The sequence below is a fragment of the Manis pentadactyla genome, chromosome 10, assembly GCF_030020395.1.
Source record: "Manis pentadactyla isolate mManPen7 chromosome 10, mManPen7.hap1, whole genome shotgun sequence".
In the NCBI taxonomy this organism is placed as follows: domain Eukaryota; kingdom Metazoa; phylum Chordata; class Mammalia; order Pholidota; family Manidae; genus Manis; species Manis pentadactyla.
Window position 1 is genome coordinate 78,912,346 of NC_080028.1, and position 14,801 is coordinate 78,927,146.

Genomic DNA, 14,801 nt, shown 5'->3' on the forward strand with positions numbered 1-14,801 from the left:
GAGTTTGAAGCCAGGCATGTGGCAGTGGGGTGATGTCAGCTAGGCCTGCCTGGGTTGAAGCAGGCCCCAGGCAGTGAACAGTCCCCTCCCGGGGAGCCAGGCATCTGCTGCCCAGTTGACTCCCAACCATCCTTCAGCTCTTGGCCCAAACTTCACTTCTCAGGGAAGCCTCCCAGACTCCTCTGGCCGGCTGAACCCCTCCCTGTAAACTCTGTGAGCACCGCAAGCTTCTCCTTTGCCACAGTCAGAAGTGTACAGCGTGCTTTTCTATTGTCTCCTCCCAACTAGGCTGGGAGCCCAGGAAGGTGGACCCTGTGTTTGCTTTTGCCCCTGCAACACCTGATACATGCCAGGTACTCAGCAAATACTTGGTGAAATGGCTAAATTTATTGCGTTAGTGGAGGGAATTGGTGCAGGAAATCAAGACGGAAGTTCAAGAGGTCGAAACATATAGGGGGTTCATTGGGAAAAGTTACAATTCAGTAGACATAGGAATGCCCTGGCCAGCAATAATTAATAATTAATAGCAATAGCTGGTATTTATTGAGTGTCTGTTCCATGTTAGGCTACTGTTTTAAAGGTTTTAAGAAATTCACCCCCCATAACAACCCCAGGAAATAAATATTCCTCATTAATGGATGAGGAAACTGGAGGATGGACAGTTTAAGCAACATGGCCAAAGGACATGGCTGGGAAGTGGTGGGGCTGGTTTTTGAATCCAGGTGACCTGACCTAGAGCCTCACCTTTTAAAACTACCTCTTCATGGTGTATAGATCAGAATCCTATACCTGACCAGTTCTAGGCCTCCCTGCCAGAAAGGATGTGGCTTCTCATACCCTGCTGACTCAGGTACCGAATTGGGCCTGAATCTGCAGGCTGAATGCTTTTCATGTCTTGAAGCCACTTAGAGTTGAGGCTGGCTTGTAAAGGCACACGGTCTTCTAGAAGAAGGAAGAACAAACTACTGTTTGCTCTGAGAATGAGGACTGCCACTTTTGCCTAAGTAGGGTTTATGCTTCTCTCTAAGTCTCAATGAATGGATGCAGCTGCTGTTTCATAGGGTCTCCCTCAGTTACATTAGCTGGAGCTGGAGAGGGATCTAGCAGGAGTTACAAAGTCAGATGCCTGCAGAAGCCAGCCAGTAGCACATGGGCTGGGTGGGACTGTCGTGACTAGCAGAGCATGTGCCCCATGCAAAGGGCATGGCCAGCACTCATCTCCAGTCCATGCTGCATTAGGAGAGCTGGCTCAGCCACGCCAGTGCTGAGCCCTCACCAATGTTCTGTATACATCTGAGGGATATAAAACACCCCCATAAAATCATGGCTCCCCGCTACTGTGAGTCCCACCCAGAGGCGTGGAATTAAATGCACCTCTGCAAAAGATTTGTACATATGCCACAGTGGATGGCATAATCAGGCTAAGAACCATTGACTTAGCTAGTGAAGTGGGATCATGCATTTAAATAACATAAATCCTGGAAAGGGAAATCTAGCTTAACATTAATGGCAACTAAGAAGAGTTTAGGGGAAAAAACAGCTTTTCTAGAGGAGTATAAAGGACTCAAACTACATGTGAATTCTCTCTCATTCTTTTCTCTGTTTCTCGACTACCAGCCCTGATTCCACCTCACACACCTTACCACCCACTTCCATAGCTCAGCTCTAGCTCCCAACACTGCACAGTTCTTTGTTCTAAATTGATTGGCCCAGTTTTTCCTTCATAGATTGCATGTCACTGACTAGACCTTGGTCCATTCAGCACTGGCTGGAAGCATGAGGTCAGATGCTCTATTGCCCACTGACCTGGTACTGCAAGTGAGAATTTTTCTAGAAGGGACAATAAATAGGGTTGGCAAAGATTGGCATTTTCCATACCATTTGGAAAGATACACAGGTAAGGAGAACCACAAAACATTTGAAAGTGGACAGTAACACTGGGGTAGGGATGGGTGGGCATAAATGCATGTTGTAGACACTAAGATTTGATAAACTATGATATATTAAAATAGTATGGTACTGAGGCAGGAATAGAGAGACAAGATCAGTGGGCCATGAGGGAAAATTTAAATTTAAAAATGAAGAAAGGATGTACAAGAAATTACTGTATGATAAAAGAGACATTTCAGATCACCAGGGAGAAGATACATTCCATACATTGGTTGTTACATCCAATTAAACATTAAGAAAAAATAAAGGTCTTTCCTTGGACCTCCTTGGAATCATGATCCTTGCAATCATGAATTCCAAGGGAAATAATGATTGCAATGTAAAAAGAAAATGAAAGTGTAAGAGGATGAGAAAAACACTAGGAAGGACTTTCTAAATATAACAGCAGAAAGAAAGACTTTAAAAGAAAAGGGCAAAAATGTACTTTATTTAAATACACACATGCATGAGCACACACATATTTGCCATATTTCTGTTGAAAAAACATAAAAATTAAACGGCAAATGAAAAACTGGGGAAGTATTTACTGCATGCATCATAGAGGAATGGGCTAATATCTTTAATAATTATATAGGGAGCGTGTTACAAATCATTTAAAGAAACAAACTCGAATTTAAACATGGACAGAGGATGTGGGCAGAAAATTAATGGCAACAGTGAACATTTATTAAACATTTATTTCTACCAATGACTCTCTGACAGTTTCCATGCAGCAATTCATTGCACTGTCTCTTCAACTTAGGAATTAGATATTATTATTATTCCATTTTCAGATGAAGGAACAAAAACTTATACAAGTTAAAGAACTTGCCCCAAAGTCAAAAAGCTAATAACTTCCAGAGCCAGGCATTGTGTTTGAACATGGTTATTAATTAACTCCTAATATTGACATTGACTCCAGTGCAGAGCTGAACAGGAAATATATTTAGAATTCTACTGAAGTTTACACAACACAAGCTTGTTCTTCTGATTGAACAATTACTTATTTGCCAAAGGGCCAGGGTGCGAAGAAGGGGTGGCATATCAAACGCTTGAGTGCACCATCACTGGGCACATGGTATCGATCCTATTCACTCTCTTCTCCAGGAACAAAATAAAAGAGACTCACCAAATTATAGTGTCCCCCTTTCAACTGTGGTGCGTGTGTGTAATTATAGCTTCTGACATTATACTCATTTCATGTTCACAAAATTTCCGTCTGCACAGCTCCAATTAAGGCTTCCCTGCTCCTTTGTCTCTTGGGAATTTTTGGCATTTTGTTTGCAGTTTCAGCCAGGGAGGTACTGGTGTGTTACCCAGGGTGGGTACCTGCTGTGAGATTTTTATGGTGCCCCGATATTAAAATATTCTCCTTTACATTAAAAGTATACAAAGCTATACATGGAGATGTCTTGCTCCCTGTCCACTGCCTCCATAGATAAAAACATTTTTATTAGGTTCCTTGTAGTTATGCTTGCAGAGTTTCTTTATGTCGGTATGAGAAATTTAAAATGTACTTTTTTATCCCACTGTACTTTTTCACAGAAAGGATAGCATGCAACATACACTCTTCTGCACCTTCATTTTTTTTTTTTCTTTCTCCTTTTCAGTTGCAGGTAAAACCATATCCTTCAGATTTTTCCATATTAGTGCAAAGAGCTCCTCATCATACCTGAGTATTAAGCCATGGCATAGCTTTATTCAATTCAAGCAGCAATGTCCCTATGACCCTTGGCTTGGTTAAAATCTATTGCTCTTATAAACAATGCTGTGTACATATATTATGTTTCGTATGTGGGTTTATCTCCAGGATAAATTCGCAGAAGTGGGATGGCTGGGTCAAAAGGGGAGAAACATTTGTAATGTTGACCGACAGTGCCAGATTGCCCCCACAGGTAATACCAACTGGCCTGCTCACCTGCAGTATATGGATCTGTGTCTCCACAGCTTCTCAGTGAAGACCCTCGGGATGCACATTTTAACATTTCATTGTAAGAGTTTTCTGTTTCATTTTAAGGTGTATTAGAAAAAACATAATTTGCACATCAATCCCACGAGTTCACACTCTTACAGAGTTTCATTTTAAAGTAGGCTGATTTAAGTAAAAATGGTCTGCTGAGTTAAAGAAAAGTGTCAAGTAAATAATATTGTATTTATATGTATAAACATAACATATGTATGTAGACATGGAAAATTATGACCACTCAAGACTAATGTTTGGGAGGTGTCACCATGATAATTTTTTTTCTTTAGGATAATAAAATTAAAGAGCTTGAACTTCCGGTGTGTAGGGCACTGTGCTGGGAACTTTACTCATCACAGCCAGTCTATGAAATGGGTACTGTTTTTAATCTCCATTTTATGGCCAGGGAACTGGAGACTCAGAGAGGTTAAATCAGTTGACTGAGGCCACACAGTTAACTGCAGAGCCCGCGCTTGTAACCCTCTCTCTGTTCTGACAGTATTTCCCTGGGACCGTCAGTTTTGCCTCGCCCGTCTACCTCCTGGGAAATGCACCTTTGAGGCGTAAATGTCCAGGGATGACACAGTGAGCTTAGAGGCTGCTCTTACTTCCTCCTCTGACTGATGTTAGTTAGGGTGTGCTTTCTTGGCCTTTGTGCTTCGATTCTGCTTCCTTATTCAGCTCAGCCAGATTTCGGGCCACCTGTGAACAAAGCCCAGTGCCCATTCAGACTGAGAGAGGCTATTTTAGGGTTTGACTTAGAGGTTTAAAGATTTTTTTTTTTTGGTTTCTGATCTGTGCTTCCTTTTTTCTTAGCTGCATGTGCCTGGAGTTAGGTGATGAATGGGGGGTGCGGAGCTGGGCTCAGCCTGTCCTTTGGACCTGGGAATTGGGTGTTCACGGAGGACAATGGTTTTGGGGTGGGGATGGGGAACACCAAGTGGCCTGTCACTCTCTGGTGTAGATTTGTGGGAGATAAAGGTTGTTATCATCTGTAGCCCCCTGTCATGTGTGATACCCTCTGGGCAGGTGGAGGTGCAGGGAGGCAGCCAGATGATACTCCAGCATCTTATTCAGTTGCCTGTATCCCTGGAGCCTGACGAGCTTGGATTCCAGTCCGGGCTCTCACCTTTCCTTGCTTGGTGACCTTGGGCCTGTTACTTCTCTCAGCTTCAGTTTGCTCATCTGGAATACTGGGGTAATAATGTCTCCTCCCTCATTAGCTAGTATGAGGATCTAGTGGTGTGATTTGGGACACTAAGCACAGTGCTCAGCAGTCTGTTTTCAATTTGTGGTGGCAGGAAAAGTCACAAGAGTTGATTATTTTGTTCTTGTTATTCAAGCAACCTCTTGGATCAGGATCAGAAGTGTAAGGAAACTTGGAAATTCAAGCTTGCCTAGTACAAAGCAAGGTGGAGCCTCAATCACATGAAATAGTTGGGAGAGAAATCATGCCAGGATCTTGCAGAAACCTGATTCCTAAGGGTGGGAGAGATGACTGGGGACACTGGAAATCAAGGGGGTGGGAGGGAGCAGGGATGCAATAGCATCAAACCTATTTCTGAAAGCATTTGGCACTGGGCCAAATGAACTCATTCAGGAGCACAAGGAATGTGCTCACATATGGTTGGTTCCCAGCCAGTGGACTGTAAGGAGAGAGGATGGGGAGTCTGACAGAGGTCACAAACCCAAATTCCTACAAGGACCAGGTGGAGAAGGGAAAAAGAGTGAAGCAGGCATGGTATGAGACAATAGGGAATGGTGGAGACTGTGACAAACTGGGAAGTTTATCCCTTCTCTGAAGGGGGCAACCATTACTCAGCCCACAGGAATGTGTGTCCAGACTTGCCATAAATTGTGTTTTTTTTTCAAAAGGAGCCAACATTTTCCATTTTTATCTGACATTTCATGATTTTTAAATACAGTCAATGAATTTGAATTTTTAAGAAGCAACACAAAGGGCAAATATAGGTTGTTTGCCAAGTTGATATGGCCCATGGACTCCAGTTTGTGACCTCTGAGTATGAAAGAGGATCCAGGACAGGGATGGGGACAGACTTTGGGTGAACTGGAGGGGGCCCAGATGGTGGGGGATCTGACTGTAAAACAAGGTGCAGGGGAAGAATTGGGGCTGAGGGGGTGATGCATCTTTGGATGGGATCAAAGACCATAGGGAGCGTTCTGATTCAGAGGCTATAAGGGTTCCCAGGTTCATCCCAGGCCTGGTCAATAGCTGTAGCCTCAGAGGTTGGGAAGGGTATATTTTTGTTAAAGGCAAGGCTGATACTTAACCAGTATGCCCTGGCCCTACTGTACCAGTTCTGAAGATAGTGAAATACTTTAAAACCAATTGATAATTAACCACAGGGCCCTCCGAACCTCCTCCTCCACCTTCCACCCATCCACTTCTTCCCCTGCCAGCTCCACTCCTCTCTGCCTCACCATGATCTGGCAACTAAAAGGTTAGCTCCCAGCACAGCTAGGCTGTGGTGCATTCGGATTGGTGGGGGGGCAGTGACTGAGTCAAAGTGATTTTAAGAATCTGGGCACTCGCCACCTGGTTGCAGGTAACAGATGCCTGCTTGGATTGACTTATGTGCAAAGGAGAGATTTTAGAGGACCCTGGGGAGTCAGATGGCATTGGAGAACAGGACACCAGGCCCCCGAGGGACTGACATCAGGAGCTCATCCCTGGGATCACATGGCTTTTGTCTTCGTTCCTCTCTGGTCCTTGGAGCCCACTGTAAAAAAAAATGGCCCCTTCAGCCTAGTAGCTGCCTGTCTTCTGGCCATGAGCATCCCAGCCACTAAACATGTGAGTCACTTTAGCCAAACATTCATCTCTGCACTCATCGCCTATATCGTGGGTTGGGTGGGACACCCCCAGGTGCAAACCTACCCATCTCAGGCATGCTGAAGGATTCTCCTTGAGGATCACAGAGTCACGAGGACCCCAGGTGTGGGAGTGTGGCTTTATTCCAAGCTCTCCCAGGTGGCAGGAGGGAGGAGGCAGAACTGATCAGGGAATGACCTGGGTGGTCTGAGGGATGGGACAGGGAGGATGGAGTTGGTACTTACAAGTGTAGCCTTCCTGAAGGCTGAGGCAGGGAGATGAAGTTGGAGGAGCCTCCAACAGCCTCTGAATAAACCATAAAGAAACAAACTTTCCCTGCAACTTGCCCAATTCCTTTCTCTCATGTGGCTCGAATCTGTCTTGCACAGAACTCTCCAAGTCATTTTCTAAAATGGCATGTGCACTGTATGGGGCTCTCAGTGGTTAGTGGTGATGACTGTAGCCCCACAGCTGCCACCACAGCTCACTGGCCTCTTACTATGTGTCAGCCACAGTGCAAAATGTTATTATACTGGCTGGGGCTGGGGAGCCCTGGGCAAGTCAGTGCACCTCTCGGCTCCTCAGTTTCCTCATCTGTGAAATGGGTGTAGTAAGTGGTACATACTTAGAAGGATATTATGAAGATGAAATGAGTTAATGCCTGGCAAATCCCTGAAGGTAGTTCCTGGCATGAGCAGATGCTCAATAAATGTTAACTCTCACACTTTAAATATTATTGAGTACCTTCTATATGCCAAATAGTACAAAGGCCTTGGGATATAATGGTGAGCAAAATTACTCAGGTGGCTTGCAGTGAAGCATAGGAGAGATGCAGTTATGCATGCAGTCACAGTGCAGTGGTTTAAATGCTACGATGGGGAAGATTTGGGAGGGCAGGATATTGGTTTCTTTCCTTTTGGTTTCTCTCTTCAGAATGTAAGGTGAGTGCAAGCAGGCATTCTTGTCTCCTTTGCTCACAACTCTCTCCCCAGTGTCTAGGAAGAACCTGGCTCTCCATAAACATTTGCTGGGTGAATGAATGAAGGGAGGAGGTGCTATTTTATCTGGACTGGAATGATGAGGCATAAATGTGGTGGGGGAGTGAGGAGAGAAGGGGAAGTAACTCGGTGTATCCCAGCTTCAGAGTCAGGGGGTGTGGGTGTGAATTGCAGCTTTTCAGGGGCCAGCTAGGTGACCCTGGGAAAGCTCTCACTCGCTAATTGTGGCCCATTTCATCATCACTAACTGGGAACCAATTAGCAGCTTCCAAATGGCCTGTCATGAGCACTGGAGGAAGTGCAGTGAGATACCCAGCATATTCTCGGCACATGGGCAGCTCTCAATAAATGTTTTTTTCCCCTTCCTCTTCTTTGTGCTGCTTGGCATTTCCTGTTGTTGAAGAGACATGTTGAGACAGAGAAGGTTCTTGATAATGTCTGGGTAGAAATGCTTGAACCCTTCTCCCTGAGATTCTCTAAAAGGAGATGTATATGTGGATAAAAAGTGCAAACCCAGCAAAGAGACCATTTCTTACTAGTTGGGATTTTGCCCCAAATCTCAAGGTCGAACTTATGAGGCCCTTGGAAACTTCTTTTTTCTATACTAGGTAGGCCTAAGGAAATTTAAACCCTAATCAAAACTCATTATTGGGTCCTATAAGGTCAACATATCAGGGAACCCAGAGGAGAGCACAAGAGCCAAGAGGAAAGAGAATTTGCACCAAGGCTTGGAAGGGAGATAGCCCAGGGCACTCTCCCCAACCTTCTTAGAGGGAGAACTAGTAACCTCCTGCGCAAGGGTCAGGCTGAAGGGAGGGGAAGATGGCCGAGTGCCTTTTAATGCCTGTGCAAGCTCCACCCACTGGGGCGGGGCCAATCACTGTCTTGGAACCTGACCAACCAGATCAGTTCTCCCTAGAGGCTGAGTAGGGGAGTGAGAGGAGCCCACGGCTCCCCCTACAGGCCAATACCGGTCATGGACACGTGTTTCTTTTTCAGTGGGTCTGAGGCACCTCATTTCTCAACTTTGCAGTGAATGCTCAAAAACCTTCGGTGACAGAGGATTTTTTAAGTCAGGCTTATTGAGATAGGATTTTCATGCAGCAAAATTCACCCCCCCCCTTTTTTTTACATACAGTAAGATTCACCCCAGTGGATGCATAGAACATTCTAAACACCTAAAAAAGTTCTTTCAGGCTGCTCCTTTGTCATCAATCCCCTTTCCACCTCCAGTCCATCTTAACCACCAATCTGTTTCCTTTCCCACAGTTTTGCCTTTTCCAGGAGGTCATTTAAGTGGAATCATGTAGCATGTTGCCTTTGATTTAAATGGAATTAAGCACTACTTGATATTGTTCTCTTAGACTATGCCTTTGAGGTTCATGAAGGCTGTTGTCTGTATCAGCAGTTTGTACCTTCTTTTTTTTAAATTAAGATATCATTGATATACAATCTTACCAAGGTTTTACATGAGCAACATTGTGGTTTCAATGTTCACCCATTTTATCAAGTGCCCCCCTACCCCCATTGCAATCACTGTCCATTAGTGTAGTACAGTTAATCCCTTCTTGTGCTGAGAAGGATTCCATTGTGTGGATGGATCATACTGTTTATTCACACACTGAAGGGCATTTTTGTTGTTTCCAGTTTTGGGCTGTTATGAGTAAAGAGGCCATAAACCTTCATGCCCAGGTTTTTATATACATATATGTTTTCATTGCACACCTAGGAGTGGGTTTACTGTGTCATATAGGGTAAAGATATATTTAACTTTATAAGAAACTGCCAAACTGTTTTCCAAAGTGGCTCTTGCATGTTGTGTCCCCCATAGCATTGTATAAGCATTTCAGTTGTGTTCTATCCTCACCAGCACTTGGTATCGTCAGTTCTAGTTTTCTAAAATGTTAGCCCTTCTAGTAGGTATGAGGATTATTTTTAAAACCTGAGAATAACAGTCTCCTAAGAAGAAAAATACTCATCATTTTAATAGCACACAAAATAATGATCTACTTACTCTATCTATTTACTCACTCACTTGTTCACTTTCTGTCTCTGCTACTAGAATACCAGTTCTAAGCAGGCACCTGTATCAGGGAACACATGTGAGTAGATGAATGAGGGAAGACCTGGGTAGCACAGAGCAAAGGCCAAGGAGTCAGATCAGCACTGGGTTGGAACTAAAGGTCCATGTTCCAACCCTCTGCAATAATACTAATTCACAGAGAATGCAACTTGCAGGCCGTGTTGGGAAGGAGAAGAAGGGACTTTTTTTTTTTTTTATTAAGGTACTATTGATATACACTCTTATGAAGGTTTCACATGAAAAAACAATATGGTTACTACATTCACCCATATTATTGAGTCTGAGAAGAAGGGATTTTATAGTTAGGAAAGCGATGGAGGAACAACTCTTGAAGGAGAAAGACAAAGTGCAAAGCCGGAGGGTCATGAAGGGGATGGCTGGGGGTATGAATGAGTCCTGTGTGCTGAGAACAAGGTGTGTATGTGGGGACATAGTTGAGGTGTACATAGTACATACATGGGGGATGTAGGAATAATAATGCAAGAGCTTATACTGCTTACAGTAGACCAGGTGGTTCTGTGATCCCTACGTAGACTAATTCATTTTTTCTTCCCACTGTTCCTATAAACTTATTGCATTAACATTATCTTCATTTTATAGACAAGGAAAGTAAAGCACAAAGAGAGTAAGTAACTTCCTCTAAGTCATACAGCTAAGAAGAACCCTGGCAGTTTATGCTCCAAACTCTGTACGTTTAACCACTGCACTACACTGCCAGGTTATGAACAGCATGTTAGGTAAAGGACCATGTAAGCTGCTGTTAACAAAAAACCCCCAAATATAGTGACTTAAACAGGAAAGAAGTAGGTTTTATCTTATATGTCTGTCCAAAGGACAAAGACCAAAGATATAGGTTGGTTTTATCGTTTTAATACATGGCTTCAGGTTTGGGTCCGAGGTGGTTGCTTCTAGTTCTTACCATCTTCCAGCTAGTGGGAAGGTGGAAAGGGCCAGCAAGACTTGTACACATTCCTTTTAAGGAAATGACCCTGAAACACACATATCCCATTGGCCAGAACTCAGTCACATGGCCACACCATGCTGCAAGGGAGGCTGGGAAATGTGGTCTCTCATTGGGCGGTCATGCTTTCTGCTCAAACTCAAGGGCTCTATTATTAAAGGGCAGAATGGGTATTGGTGGAAAAGTAGCTGTCTCTGCCTCAACCTGCCGACTATTCAGTGGACATCAAGCTCTGTTTTGTAGGTGGTGAGGTACTAGCAAATGGGCTCTAAGCAGAAAGGTTTCATGCTCAGACTTGGGTTTCAGATCACTCCAGAAGCTTGCTTGGTGTACTCAGTGGGTAGAAATGGAAGCAAGGGGACCTATTTTACTAATGGATCTGCCACTTTGTTTTGCCATCTCTGGAGTCCTTGGTGCAGGCAGGAAGGAGTTCATAGGCTGGGTTCACAGATGGAAGAAGTTGCATGCACCGTTAGTGTACTCGGGCTGGAGTGGGAGCCATGGGCCGTCTCAGTCATTCACTGATTTAGTGACTGTTTATCAAGCACCATGTCTGAGCACAGGGCACCAGTGATGGTTCCTAACTGGTATGATGAACTCTGGGGGCCAAGTTCAGTTCTTGGCGAGGTCCCCATGCTACCCAATGCAGTGTGACTCCCTGGCCTGCCACACTCACCCTGGCCTCCTTTTGCTTCCTTCTCTTGGCCTTAGGACCCCCGGAGCAAACACAAGTTTAAGATCCACACATACTCCAGCCCCACGTTTTGTGACCACTGTGGATCTCTGCTGTACGGACTCATCCACCAGGGGATGAAATGTGACAGTAAGTATGTTTGCTGCCTGGTGGCCTCTGCTGACTGGGCTGCTTCCTCAGAATTTGGGGGTCCAAGCCTGCAGCACATTCCACCAAGTCCTGGTGGGTTGGTGTACCAGTTGTCTATTGCTGAGTAATGACCTTCTTGCCCTAAAGTCTAGTGGCTTGAAGTAATAAGCATTTATTTAGCTCATGATTCTGCAAGGCAGTCCTTCGGGTCTGGGCTGGGCTTCCTCATGCATATGTGGTCAGTTAGCAGGTGGGCTGGGGGCTGTCTGGCCTGGATAACCTCACCCATGTGTCTGAAGGAATGGGTGGATGTCATCTGGGTGATGGGGATAACATGTGTCCTTCATCTAGAGCAGGCTAGTCTGGGCTTGCTCACACAGAGTCTGCAGGGTCCCCAGGGCTTGATGAGTGCAAGTTCCATTGATCAATACAAGTTGCATGGCAGGGTTCAGTCATTGTGGTAGGGATAGTCTGTGGGAGTGGACACAGGGATGTGTGTGTGGCCAATTTTGGGCCACTCCTTCAGCCATGTACACAGCTGTTTCCAACATTGATGTACGGGGCTGATGCATGCTTTGTTTAGAGGAGACCAGCCTCTCTTCTTCACCCACAGGCCATTGATGGAGCAGGGGAGCAAGTGTGCACCTCTGGCCAGGCTGGAAGGAATGGCATGTGGGCAGGACTCCTCTTTATTAAGTAAAGGACTGAGTGACCCGATGGCAGGGGAGTGAGCAGGCTTTGAGAGCTGTAACTCTGAGGGGGCTCAGTGTGCTGCCGGCTCCCAGAGGCCTGTGGGCCTGTAGCAGGTGGGAGCTGCTCCTGTCACATGGGTCCTGAGGCCCAGAGCACAGAGACACTCAGTGGGCAGAGAGTGACAGGAGTGTGAGTGTGGGTGGGGTGGAAGGGAGTGAGGGAGAGAAATACATGCTCAGGCATGGACAGGGGCTGACACAGGTGTAGGGAGCCCTGGGGTCAAAGCTACAAAGGGCTCAGCTCAACAGAGAGGCTAAGGCAAGAGGAGGGACAGATAGACTAACAGACAAAATGATTGGAAGAGACACAGAGGAGAGAGACACTCACACAGGCTTATGCAGAGCAGCAGTGATGGAGTGGGACCAGAGACAGAGATAGAAATGCACATGGAGAGACACAGAGAGGGCCAGAGAGGCAGAGACAGATGCAGAAAGCAGAGAGAGACAGAGACATGACACATGCACAGAGAGTGGAAGAGACCGGTTCAGGGACGCAGCCAAGGCAGCAAGGCACACACAGAAGCAGAGGAGCAGAGACAAGGAAAGAAACGTACACTCATGCTGGTACCGAGAGACAGACAGACAGACAGACAGAAACAGGACAAGAGCCAGAGGCACAGGTGGTGGGTGGGGACCCCAGGTAGACTCAGGACACAGGCAGGGAGTGGTGCGGATGTCTTCTGCCTGTAGGACACTGATTCAGCTTAGCTCACATAGGCCGCTGAGTGTGGGAAGGATGCCCCTGCCTCAAAGACAGAGGTGGGTGGGTGGGAGGGAGCTTGGCTGATGCATGGCCCTGAACTTGGGTGCTCCGATTCCAGGAGCTCTCCCTTCCTCTCCCACTGTCCTTCTCTCTCCGTGGCTCACTTCCCATGTAATTTGCCTGCTGCCTCCTGGAACTTGGGTGGGCTGAGAAGGAACCCCCCAACCCCTGCCCAGCATCCCCTATCCCTGGAGAAGTCATGCCCTCAGCTACCATGGAAATCTGAAATGCAGGCCCCATGGGGTGATTCAGTCTCTCCCCTGGCTTCTCAAACTGAAACACGGTTCCCCTAGAGAATGCTGGCTTCCTGGTACACTTCCCAGAGCAGCCGTTGATCTACGTCTTAGGGACTCGTTAATCAGGCTTAGGGAGAATCAACCACCTGTTGAAAGAAACACAGATACACTAGGGAGTGTGCAAAGGGAGCATGTATCTGTCATATCACACATGAGATGTCATGGGGTTAGGCTCAGTTTGCAGGCATATTTCTTTCGTTTTATTCTGGCTCTAAATTTTTTCCTTGTAGTTTGTTATGTTGGCTATTGTAGGGCCTCCCGCACCTGGGTTTCCTGCCGTCCATGGCATTGAAGTTGGTGACTGTGGTTTCAGAGCTGTTTGGGGTGTGCAAGTGCTGGCTTCAGGCTGCACCCTCAGCCTCTGTGGGGGACGGACAAGTCCCCCCGCCCCTGACCCTCAGAGCCTGGGGGAGGAGCTGGAAAGGCCCTCCTGATGAGATCCAGGCAGGGCGTGCTGGTCTCCACCAGCCTTGCAGGTCTCAGCCGCCTGGAAGGGAAGGAGGGGGACAGGCGAGGTCCAGCAGGCCCAGGGGGGCAGACGCCTGTGGCCCCAGCGTGGACCGGCCTCAGCCGCGCCCTCTCTGCCCTCACAGCCTGCATGATGAACGTCCACAAGCGCTGCGTGATGAACGTCCCCAGCCTCTGCGGCACCGACCACACGGAGCGACGTGGCCGCATCTACATCCAGGCCCACATCGAGAGGGAGGTGCTCATCGTGGTCGGTAGGTGGCGCTGGGGGGCCGGTCCCCGGGTCCGAACGTTGCTCGCACGTGGGTCCGGGAGGGGAGGCTGGCAGAGGGATGAGTGGCCGCAGGGACGCGGAGGTGGGGAGGGGGGAGCGTGACACTGCCTTCCGCCCCCCCCCCCCATTACAGCCCTTCTCGCTGCAGGCATCTTTGGGAACCGCACGCCTGCTCCAGCACCCGGGCTTGGCTGGAGCTCAGATTCCCCACTCCGCTTCTCTCCCTGTCCCTGTCCCACTCTTGCACTCATTAACCTTGGAGTGTGCAGTTACAGTTCTGTATGAAGTATGTATTAAGAGAAGGTATGCCTGGTTCTTCCACAAACTTTCCCAGTGGGGAAAATAGAGTCTTAATGAGAAACACCAAATTAGGGAGAGTGTTACATCTTAGGCAGTGCATCCCTAGGGCTCTCCATGTATTAAGTATATTTCTGTCTTAAACCTGATGGTGGCAATGCTGCTCTCCATTACATTATTCTCTATACTTTATTATGAAATATTTGCACTTATGAAATATTTCATAACAATAAGAAAGAGAGATAATGGAGTTTGCTGGAGAGGTGCAGTGGGACTAAGGGAGGAGAGGAGCGTGGGGGAGCGTTCAGGAAATAAATGGTCTGACAGGTGAGGCTCAAGCAAAATGGAAATTTGGCTGCAC

The 14,801-nt window shown here is 46.7% G+C and overlaps 1 protein-coding gene across 2 annotated transcripts in view; it reads left to right on the forward strand.

The window, feature by feature from the left end:
• Window positions 1–14,801, forward strand: part of PRKCB (protein kinase C beta) — a 308,913-nt gene that overhangs the window by 140,024 nt on the left and 154,088 nt on the right. For both annotated transcript variants that reach the window (XM_036916934.2, XM_036916933.2), the window contains exons 4-5: window positions 11,479–11,590; window positions 13,995–14,123. In XM_036916934.2, the coding sequence (XP_036772829.1) occupies window positions 11,479–11,590; window positions 13,995–14,123 (241 nt within the window). The remainder of the gene's footprint in view (window positions 1–11,478; window positions 11,591–13,994; window positions 14,124–14,801) is intronic.